The 12,195-nt window shown below is 42.4% G+C and overlaps 1 protein-coding gene across 2 annotated transcripts in view; it reads left to right on the top strand.

Moving 5' to 3' along the window:
- The first annotated feature begins 809 nt into the window (after positions 1–809).
- sv2 (synaptic vesicle glycoprotein 2) overlaps positions 810–12,195 on the top strand; it is a 104,061-nt gene continuing 92,675 nt past the window's right edge. For both annotated transcript variants that reach the window (XM_072282311.1, XM_072282310.1), the window contains exon 1: positions 810–916. In XM_072282311.1, the coding sequence (XP_072138412.1) occupies positions 844–916 (73 nt within the window). In that variant the 5' untranslated portion in view covers positions 810–843. The remainder of the gene's footprint in view (positions 917–12,195) is intronic.

The raw sequence follows: 12,195 nt of genomic DNA, 5'->3' as shown, positions 1-12,195 counted from the left end.
AATTGTTTGGCGACAATAAAGTAAACTCTCCCCAACAACTCTAACAAACCTGCCCACAAGAATATTGGTCCCCCTCGGGTTCAGGTGCAACCCGTCACTTTTGAACAGGTCGTACCTCCCCCAGAAGAGATCCCAATGATCCAAGAACCTGAAGCCATGCCCCCTGCACCAGCGGCCACGCATTTATCTGCCAAATTATCCCTGAAAGGCCGGTAGAGAAGCGGGTGTGCGAATGGTGTGGGGATCTGTGAGGTGATAGATGGAAGCGACGAAGGCCAGAAGTTTGAGAATTCAATGTATCAGACTGGAGAATAAAGAGGGCCGTGAAAAAAATAGAACGGGAGATTAAGAATTCATATTTAGCACGTAAAAGGTTTGTTCGAGGGGTTTATAACAACGGGATAGAGCTATCTCTGTGTTCAAGTAATTTCCGCCCTCGGGGAGAAGAAAGAATAAACGGGTTGCCAATCTTGCTCCCTGGAGTTTCAATGTTCAGCACGTGAGTGTCATTACTCTGCCATAATTAATCTCACTGTTTTGTTCCCCTCTAGTTCTGCCCTCTGCTTTATTGCCGCTTATTCCCCGTGTTTCCCCACCTCTTGTTCAAACCAGCCAGGCCGAGCGACATCCTACGTTCTGTCCCTGGTGCAGCTTTGCGGCCCCCAGATTTACTTTATCCGGGGGTCCCGGGATCAGCCGCACCACCGCTTCCCTTCCCGGGCCCGGTTGCCATGAGAACGAAGAGTCGTTCGGTCACGTGGCGCAATCTGAGGCGGAGCTTCCGGGTCCCGCCCTCTCGTGACGTTGCGGCGCGGTGCCCGGAACGGGGGTAAAAGCGGCCGGATGAGAGGGCGGATGTCATCCCGGGACCGGGAGCCGCTGTTGGAACTTGGCGACCTTGACGATCCGGTCCGAGGTAAGGCTCAGAGTCCGGATCCTTACTCCCTTTACCCTTCCTCCCCTTGGTACCCCCGCCCTCTTCACGCCGGTTACTGTGCGCCGCCTCAACTCGTCCCCCGCGCCCGTTTCGCCTTCCACTCGCCGCCTACTCTGTTCGATCTGTCGCTGTCGTCACCGTCTGCTCCTCACCTGTACCTCCCTCCTGGCCGTCCGTCACCCCTCGTTAACTCAGTTTAAAATTACGATCGCCTTGCTCTCGGTATTTCTTAAATCTTTGCATCCAACATCTGCACCGGGAAGCCTGACGTCCCTTTGTAATGGTGCTATCTTCAATCCCTGTGAATATTATCTAGATTGGTACTTGACGATTGACATGTACTTGAACTGAAGGGCCTACTTCAGTGCTGTATGACTCTGATCCTGTAGAAAAGTTTGTTTTAATAAATCCTAGCAACACACAAAGTTGCTGGTGAACGCAGCAGGCCAGGCAGCATCTCTCGGAAGAGGTCTTTTGAAACTTCAGATAGCTTCAAAGCGGCTGCAGCAACAGGGGATTCGAAAGGATTGTCACTGTTATGATGTTAGGGAAGTTCAGACACAAAGGCAGATAGGAATTAAAAAGAAGTGAAGAATAATTCTTGTCCCCATCACTTTTCTGTCCTTCCCTACTATTCTCTAAGAACTATACACTAATTTATTTTTGTTTCCACCTGAGAAACAGGTGTTGGGTCCAAAGGACTGCTAACACCAGCCTGTCTGAAGCAGTCCACTATGATGTTAGATTTTGCACTTGCGTCTGGAGTGGAATTTAAACTTGAGAGTGTCAGAGTGTGCCAGCTGAGCTAATGCCAACACCAAAATTCATTAATTGCAGATATAACCGAAAGTTTCAGTGGATAATTGTGGTATTCTTCCTTGCTATTGGAAGGTAGCAAATGCATCTATCAGCAAGATTGCATGTTTGAGGTCAACGTCAAAATTGCTTGTGTCTCCTGAAGTATGCTGAGTTGTACAGCTGGACAGCATAGAAACAAGCTCTTTAGCTCACTGTGTACACTCAGTGGCCACTTTTTTAGGGACACTGGTACACCCGCTCGTTCAAGTTTAATTGCATTCAACCATACATGAATACAGGTTTCCCCCGCTATCCGAAGGTAGCGTCTTCCTATGAAATGGTTCGTAAGCCGGAATGTCGTAAAGCGAAGAAGCAATTACCATTTATTTACATGGGAAAAATTTGTGAGCGTTCACAGACCCAGAAATAACCTACCAAATCATGCCAAATAACACATAAAACCTAAAATAACAGTAACACATAGTAAAAGCAGGAATGATATGATAAATACACAGCCTATACAAAGTAGAAATACTTTTCCACAATCATTGCCTGCACTGTTCTCCGTAGCAAAAATCTCACGCAAGCGCTCTCGGCAGACACATGGTGCAAGCGCTCTCCAGTAACCTTTAAACATGAAGCTGCCAAATCATACCAAATAACATGTAAAAATACACAGCCAATATAAAGTAGAAATAATGTATGTACAGTGTAGTATCACTTACAGGAATCAGGAAGACAGCGCCGAGCGCACTGGTGTGTTAGGCTGAGTCGTGGGAGGTTGGTGTGGTGCAGTGGCCCCCACCCTCCGGGCAGTGAACTGATACCGATCCGCGAAGCATGCAGGGGTACAGCGGTAGCTGGGATGCACCCAGCACATCTTTAAGAAAAAAGCTGAAACAAACAGGCTATTTACAGATGTCCCCCGCTTTTCGAACATTTGCTTTACGAAACCTCACTGTTATGAAAGATCTACATTAGTACCCTGTTTTCACTATGTTACGTACCCCGTAACTGGGTTGCCAAACCAGCAGAAATGGATCACTCAGTTGGAGTCTGGATTACTAGAACTAAGAAAGTTTTATTAAAGAAACAAGCAACACAGTACTCTAATCAAAAGGATAATAAATGCAACAGTTCAGCAATGATAAACACACATTTGCACAGAATTAAGATAACAGGATCAATCAAGCTCTATCATTGTCTAGGGGTAAATGACCAGTTTCAAAGTGACGCAAAGTTTAGTTCAGTTCAGTTCGCAGTAATCGCTGCCGTGGGAGATGGACAGTGTGGGGGAAGGAGAGAGAGAGCAAAATGAATGAATATTCAAAACTGCTTCCACACACAGACCTTCACAGTCAGCTTTCGGGCGAGCCCTTTGTGATGTCATCTGAGGTGACCGACCATGACCCCCTCCGTTTCCAGATACGATCGTTTCTCTGCGGTGAACCTGGCACCCAGGCAAGGGTGGACACACACCAGGTTCCCGCCGATCGTGCCTTTCCACCCTGTGTGTTTATGGCTTGATCCCGCGACCAGCCGTCCAAGAACTTCCCACCAACTTGTGAGAGATGCACTGCTTCCAGGGTCTCGTTACCTCGGGGTGTCGTGTGTGTCTTGCCTTGGCGAACCTGTCCCTTTTTATCCCCCTGCTGGAGTATCGCCTGTCCATCACTTCAAACAGTTCAGGGTTCAAAGGGGGAGCCGATCTTGACAGCTCTCCTTCCGTTACTCTCTCCCGTCCCTTCATTAACATCTCCAAATGCTGCTCCATTGTTTTCCTTATCTCTCTCTCTCTTGAAGACAGGTGGCAGACCAACTGCTGATCCCACTGGTGCCAGCACAGGACAGCTCACATCTTAATCTATGTGTATTCTTGTCACAGCTAACAGAAGGTGTTTTCACTGTTATGAAAAAATCAGCGCGCGATAAAAGGCAGCGTGCGCCCCGAGCGGCCGCTCTCCCCTGGATTCTGAACTGCATTGTCGCCGGCATTGCTTAAACCCATGCCTGTGAGCAGCCATTTGCAAGATGAGTTCTATGGTATCAGAAAGGCCTGAAAGAGCTTGTAAGGGTGTTACACTTAGCGTAAAACTAGACATAATTATGCGTTTTGATCGTGGTGAACGAAGTAAGGATAAAGTGAGTTTGGCTTGTGGAAGCTGACGAAGATGATGTTGAAGAGGTTTTGGCATCCCATGACCAAGAACTGATAGATGAAGAGCTGATGCAATTGCAAGAGGAAAGGATAGCAATCAAAACCGAATGCAGTAGCAAACGGACCGAAAGTAAAGTTGTCTAGGAACTGAATGTGAAGCAACTGCGTGAGATTTTCGCTGCAATGATAAAGTACGACTTTAATTTTGAAAGGGTACGTCGGTTTAGGGCATATTTGCAAGATGGTTTGAAGGATGCCTTTGTATGTCAACCCTCCTATCTATTTATACTGATCTCACCTATTGCCATTAATTCCATATTCCTCTTGACTTGCTCAGTTGAGTAGCTGTTTAGATGCCTTATGTTGACCAATTATTTAATTGGTCCTAGTTAAGTTTCAATGTAACCTCCTTTTCTGATTATCCAGTGTATTTTGGACCCTGTACCCAATAAGCACTCAAACACGAGGAAATCTGCAGATGCTGGAAATTCAAGCAACACACAGGCCAGGCAGCATCTCTAGGAAGAGGTACAGTCGACGTTTCGGGCCGAGACCCTTCGTCAGGACTAACTGAAAGAAGAGCTAGTAAGAGATTTGAAAGTGGGATGGGGAGGGGAGATCCGAAATGATAGGAGAAGACAGGAGGGGGAGGGATGGAGCCACGAGCTGGTCAGTTGATTGGCAAAAGGGATATGAGAGGATCATGGGACAGGAGGCCTAGGGAGAACGAAAAGGGGGAGGGGAGAGAAACAGGATGGGCAAGGGGTATAGTCAGAGGGACATATGGAGAAAAAGGAGAGAGAGAGAGAGAGAGAGAAAGAATGTGTGTATATAAATAAATAACGGATGGGGTACGAGGGGGAGATTTAAAGGGGACCTGAGAGGAAAACATTTCCATACAGAGATTGGTGAATATATAGAATGAGCTGCCAGAGGAAGTGTTTGAGGCAGGTATAATAGCATTGGTTCTGTAAGGTGGTCAAAGCCGAGGGAGGAAGTGGGGATAAGCTCCCACTACTTATTAAATGCTGCCAATGGTGTACGTTTCAAATCGCCTCAGACAACCAAGTCTAGCTGCTGGCCTTCATGTGTGGTTTAGCTTCTAAGCCTGACAGAACTGTTTCTACTGACAGGAGAAAGGGCAAATGTGAGTTGCTGGTGCTCTAACCAGTCGCTTCGGGCAGATGGGACTTGTCAGCCATGGGTGGCTGCTCATCCAGGAGAAGAAAAACTTTGAATCAAACCTCTGCTGCTTTGCGGCTATACCCACTCATCGGGAAGGTTTTGGGAGTAAACCCTGTGGAGAAAAATTTGGAGCTGGAGTCCCTAAGGCAGTCCTACATTGAGTTCAGTGCTGACAGGCATCTCCTGTGATGGCGATGGTGCCGAACTTTATCAGCATTACCATTGCATTGGATTCCTCAGCTACATGGAGGGGGGAGCCAGCTGCTTGGGTAACAGCTGGCTGTCCACTTCGTACTGCCCTGGCTTGCGTATCACGTTGGCAGTTGGAATGCAACATCCGTGGGATTTAATAACCATTTGAGAGAATAATTTTCTTTTTTTTTTAAATGTTATTTTTATTTGGATAAGGAGTTCACAAATATCATGTACTTTTTTCACACATATAACCTTTTCCATTTTTTTATGTGTATAAAACTACAATTATTTATACATTCTTAAGTACACATTGAGATGATATAAAAGGAAAATAAACATTTAAATAGATAATTACGTACTGTGGTAAATCTAACCTATTAGGCTAAGTAATGGAATTAGTTGTTAAGAAAAATGGTAATAATAGTTTCCATATAACCCTTCTGGGCCATTTCCACTGGTCCAAAATGTTGTATATAAGCCTATGTATCAACCATTGTAGGTGTTTATATCCTAATTTGTTCATGCTTGCTCCTGCCCGCAGACATAATTATCCAATCCCTAAGTACTTATTTACTTAATTTTTTCATTGTTTTATCCCTTTCCCAAATCTTTCCCTTTACTTGTGTTAATTCTCTATTTTCCAAAAAAAAAACAAACATTTAGACTAGGGGTGCTTACGTTAGCAATATTACTGTGTTGATGAGAAGGGCAGTATAAATCATTAGGAGAGTCATCTAAAGTCTGCTCGCATTGGGGTTATATATTCAATCCATTTATTAAAATTTTTCTTTTTGAATTCTCAGGGAGTAAGTCAACTTTTCCATTTTAAATATTTCCAAGATAATTTCGTACCAATCTTCTAATGTAGGTGGTATTGGATTTAGCCATTTTCTAGTGATTGATTTCTTACTTGCCGCTAAGAGGGCCTGCAGCAACTTTATATCTTCCTTCTGTTCAAGAAACAATACATGCCCCAAATAGAGCGTCTCAAAGTTCAGAGGTATCTGGGACCTAAGTACCTTAACTAATGTTCTATGAATACCATCCCAAAATAGACTTAATTTAGGGCAATCCCAAAAAATATGAAAATGATTTGCCTCCTTGGAGCCGCACCTTCTCCAACACATCACATTTGTATCTTTATATTTTTCCTGATATGGGGTCTTGAAGTATCTTATAATGTTTTTCCAACAATGTTCTCTCCAAGTCAAAGAATTAGTCGAGGACCATTGAAAGCTGCAGATTTTCTCCCAAGCCTCCTCTGAAAGTACCAACCCCGCTTCTTTCTCCCACTTCTCTTTAATATACAGTGTATTTACATTTTTAGCATGGGAGAGTGCATTATATAATCGAGAAACTGATTTACTAGGTATTGAACTGCAAGCCGAATTCAGAATCTTGAAAAATTCTAATTCTACTGTTGATAGGTCTGTATATCTACAACTCTGGTTAACATAGTTTCGTACTTGAAGGTACCTAAAAAAGTCATTATGTTCCAGGCCATGTTTGTCCTGCAGGATTTGGAAACTTTGTAATACTCTTTTATCTATAAATGAGAGGTAGGTTGTAAGACCTTTCTTTATCCATAGCTCAAATCTTTTATCTCCTCTGTTGGGAAGGAATTTGGTATCATATGCACACCATCTAAAGAGTTTTAACATGTTATTACTTCCACATGAATTAACCACCTTCTGCCATACTTTTAATGTAAGATTTATCCAAGCGTTTTTAAATTTTTCCAACTGGGCCATCAATCCTTTGACAGCTATTGAGGCCTGAAGAGGAAAACTGTCAACTAATCCAAATTCTATTTCCTTCCATCTAGCCTTATATTCCCTATTACACCAATATAACAGAGGGGTTATCTGTGAGGCATAAAAATAATTTCTCAGGCAAGGAAGAACCATACCTCCTCCTTCCTTCCCTAACTGTAAGGTGTTATATCGAATTCTAGGTTTCCTTCCTTGCCAAATGAAGCGGGAAATCCATTTGTCCCATTCCCTGAATTGATTATCATCCACCTCCACCAGTAAAGTACGGAAAAGATACAATAACCGAGGAAGAATATTCATTTTTATAGTATTTATCCTTGAATTTAAACTTAAAAAGAGGATAAGATTCCATCTATGCATATCTGCTTTTATCTCTGAGATTAATGGCCCATAATTTACCTGTGACAGTGTTAAAAGATCCTTTGGCAGGGTTATTCCTAAATATTTTAATGATTTAGCTTCCCACTTAAGATCATATGTATCCTGCAACTTTTTGGATGGTGTATAAGTTAGGGACATAACCTGCGTTTTCTTTACATTTATTTTAGAACCTGATATTTTCCCAAAGTCATCCAACAGTGTAAACAATCCTATAAGTGATTTTTCTGGTTCACTCAGATAGACCAAAACATCATCTGCGAATAACGCCACTTTCTGTTCAATCCCTGCCACCTTGATACCTTTTATGATTTCGCTCTGTCTTATTAGTTGGGCAAGCGGTTCAATATATAGCGCAAAAAGGAGAGGAGAAATTGGGCATCCCTGTCTAGTGCCTCTCTCTAAGATGAAGGAGTCAGAGAGGTCCCCATTTATCTTAATTCGGGCTGTAGGGCTGTCATATAGAGTCTGAATTACTTTAATTAACTTTTCTTGAAAGCCGAATCTTCCTAACACTCTGTATAGGAATGCCCAACTAACCGAATCAAAAGCTTTCTCAGCGTCCAATCCTACTACCATTGTCTCTGTCTCGTTCTTATTAACCTGTTCTAATACGTGCAGAGTTCTCCTTATGTTGTCCTGTGTTTGTCTTTGTTGAATAAATCCAGTCTGGTCTAAATGGATTAGGCCAGGTAAAAGCTTTTCCAATCTGCGCGCTAATATAGATGTAAATAGTTTGTAATCTAAGTTAAGAACACTAATTGGCCGATAATTGCCACATTCTAGTTTATCTTTACCCTCTTTAGGAATAACTGAAATAATCGCTTCTCTCCAGGAAGGTGGAGTTTCTCCTCTCTGCAAGATCCAATTAAAGGTGTTAAATAGTAATGGGGCTAACTGTGTCTTCAGGGACTTGTACCACTCTGAGGTAAACCCATCAGAACCCGGGGACTTTCCAGCCTTTAACCTAGAGATGGCCACGTTCAGTTCTTTGACAGTTACTGGTTCTAATAAACTTTCATTTTGTAAATCTGTAAGTTTAGGTAGATCTAAAAAATTCAATACACTGTCTATATAGGGCTCACTGGGGGCCCGGGTTTGGGAGTACAGCTCTCAATAATATGTTTCAAAACTCTCTTGAATTTTCCATATTGTGCTCTCCACAAGCTTTGTCTTTGGATTCTTTATTTTATGAATTGTATTGTCTGCTTGTTGTTTTTGTAATTTATATGCTAATAATCTAGCTGATTTACCTCCTACTTCATAATTCTTCTGTCTCAGGTAAAGAAAATTTCTTTGAGTTTCCAACGTATAAATATCGTCAATTTCACTTTGCAATTTCCTAATTTCCTGTTTTCGATTTGAATTACTTTTGTTGCTATCTACCACTTGAAGTTGTTTTAATTTTCCTTGAAGGTCTGCTAATTTTTGTGCATTGATTTTTTTCATGTGAGTGGTAATGGAAATAGTTTTCCCTCTCAGTATAGCTTTCAATGTATCCCATAAGATCACTGGTGATGTTTCTCCCGTGTCATTAAGGTCTAGATATTCTTTGATTTCTCCCCTTAATCTCTCCATTACTTTCGGATTATTGAGTATATGTGAGTTTAGCCTCCATAGTGTTTTCTTCATTTTCCTTTCCAGGATTAGAGACATAGAGACTGGGCTATGATCCGACAGATCAATTGTTGCAATATTACAATTTTTTATCCTGAGTCTATCTGTATTAAAGATAGTCTATCCTTGAATAGGCTGAATGAGGGAAAGAGTAATATGTATAATCTTTACAAGTAGGGTGTAATTCCCTGCAGACATCTATAATTCCCAACTCCTCCATCAATGAATTCACTTTCCGAGTCAGAGGTTTATTCTGAGTAACTATTCTTGAAGAATCTAATATAGGATTTAATCTAATATTAAAATCCCCTCCACAAATTACTACCCCTTGAGAACTGACCATTAGGTCAAAAACGTGTCTATAAAATGACCATTCACAACCTGGAGGAGCATAAACATTCAGCAATATTATTTCTGTACCTTCTATTCTTCCTGTGATTTTTACGAACCGTCCTTCTTTGTCTCTAGTCTCTGAAATATGTTCATAATTAAGAGTACTTGATATTAAAATAGCTACCCCTCTTTTGTGACTCAATTTATATGATGAGTAAAATACATGCTTAAAGCCCATTCTTTTTAATTTTCCATGTTCAGATTGGCTCATATGTGTTTCCTGGAGGAAAGCTATTTGTGCCCTCTCTTTTTTCAATTTAGACATAATCTTATTTCTTTTAATTGGATTCAAAATTCCATTAACATTATAGGAAATTATTTTTACCAATTCAGTTTGCATTTTTCTCTAGTAGAAAAAAAAACACTCTCCTTTTCTAACCAAACAGTAAGCAATCCCTTCTCAACAGTAAACCAAGACATATAACCACACCCTAGACATTTTTGAACGTGCAACATTTGAAAAATTTTCCCGACTTCCCACAGTGAGGCCTGAGCACCGACCCGCCTCAGTTCAGAGGGATAACCTCTATCTTCACCCTGTGTTAGAGGGCCCTCAGCAGTTTGAATAATCATAGAGAATTTTCTCCTATTTATGTCTCGACCATATTGCTATCATTCAAGTTATTCCGTCTAGTTTATTTTCAGTTACCAGTTTTCATTTTACCTTTAAGTCTGATTTACTCTTTTCAGTCATTTCTCTTAATTAATCTGTGTTCTCTGTACATTCGCGTCCGAATATTTGCAGCTTTTCCTTGTAGTTTGACACTCTGGTTCGTGTGGAGCGTCCTCGCCGCACTAACTGGCACGACTTCTGCCGAATCCTCTCCAGTAGCGACTCCGGTTGGGTGATAACTTTAATAGGTAGTCCCCGGTCCGCCAGGTCCAATGTTGCCTCCTCCACCGTAGCGTAAGTTTTTGTCCCTTTGTCGTAAAGACTCTCAGCCGAGCTGGATACAGGGTCTGGAATCTGATGTTGTTTTCCTTCAGGACTCTCCGTGTTTCCGTATATTCCTTCCGTCTGGCAAGAATCCCCGGTGCGTAGTCGTGGTCTAAACTGATTTTACAGTTGTTCCACATGAAACCTTTCTTTTGCCATGCCCTTTTAAGCACCTCTTCCTTCGTTCTGTAACTGAGAAATCTGACCAGAATCGATCTGGGCTGGGCACCTGCTGGAGGCTGTGGTGCCAACGCGCGGTGAGCTCTTTCTATCTGTAGGTCTTTTGCGGCCGGTATATCAAGGTTCTCTCTAAGTAGCTTCTCCACGAAGGGAATCAGCAATCCGGGTTTACCTTCAGTTCCTTCGGGAACTCCGTAAATCCTCACATTTTCCCTTCTCGAGCGGCCTTCTTGATCTATTAGTTTCCACTGGAGCTGGTCTTGCAGCTTCAGCATTTCTGCTATCACCTCCTCTGCGTTTTGTAGCTTCTCTTCAATTCCAACAATCCTCGCTTCGGCTTCATCTATCCGCGAGTTAGTTTTTACTATTTCTCCTTTAATATCTTCTAGCTGTTTGCTGTTGTTGGAACTCGTGAATCTCTCCGAGAATCAAGGACAGAGTCACCGATTTCCCCCTCATTATCTCCGTCCTGGCTTGCCGTGGGGGAGCTAGGCCCGTCGCCTTGCTGCGTCTCTTTATGTTTATCAGCCTTCGGAGCGGACTTTTTAATCTTGTTCTTAGACATCATCCTTGCCCCTTTTATTAATATAGTTATGCAATATTAAGTATTTGTCTAAATTCGATTATGGGGCAGTTTACCTTTTTTGTCGAGAGACCTTTTCCTTACACCGCCATTCCCTTGATGAGAGAATAATTTTCAAGGATATGGGGAAAGAGCAGGGAAATGGAGCCAAATGGGTTGTTCTCTCAGGTGCTGTTATAGACTTGTGAAGGATGCCTCTTCTGTGATGTAACAGTACTGTTGTTCTGTACTCTGTTTTAGTGATGCTAGTTAAGAGATAAACTATCAGCCTGGATATTGTGGGAGAGCTCTCATGCTCCTGTGATCTGGACAATTATATTTTTGAAGAGCCTATCTTTTTCTCAATAAAGTGAGACAATAAAATGGGAGTACACCTTTGGACTTCACCATTCAACATGACCCAGGGCTGATCATGCACTCCTCTGTACATTCTCCAGCTTTTACCCATGCTCTCCATCCCTTTGGCATTAACCATCTCCTTGAGTATACTTAACGACTTGGCTCCGCAACAGCAGATTCCACAAATTCACCACCTGAGTGAAGATGCTTCTGGATTGTGTCCATTGTATCCTAAAGCTGCAATCCTTGGTTCTGGATCCTTCAGCCATCATGTATGTCCTTCCCTGTCTTGAACTTTAGATTTTTACAGATTTCTCCTCATTCTTCAATGTTCCAGTAAGTAGACCTAATCAACTCAGGCTTTCCTCATGTCAGTTCTGCAGTCCCAGGAACCTGTCTATTAAACTCCTGGCTGCACTCCTTCTAAAACAACAACATCCTTTCTCAGATAAGGAGACTAAGACTTCAAACAGAGTTGCCCCGAACAGCAGCAGCAAGACATTCTTGCCCCTGTACTCAATCCTCTTAAACTGCAGGCCATCTCATACCGTTTCAGTCATTCGTTAAACTGTTGGCATGCGTGTGGTGGGCTGAAGTTTCTGTGATCTAAGTCTCTTTGACGCTACTTTCCTAACAACTTGTCACACCTGAACACTTGTTTTCAGCCACTGCTGTACCAGGGCACTTGATACAATCGAAGAACAAATGGTGAAAGGTTGAAGG

This window comes from Mobula birostris, chromosome 18 (genome assembly GCF_030028105.1).
Source record: "Mobula birostris isolate sMobBir1 chromosome 18, sMobBir1.hap1, whole genome shotgun sequence".
Lineage (NCBI taxonomy): Eukaryota > Metazoa > Chordata > Chondrichthyes > Myliobatiformes > Myliobatidae > Mobula > Mobula birostris.
The sequence above is the reverse complement of the archived record's forward strand: the minus strand, read 5'-3'. Positions and strand labels throughout refer to the sequence as shown.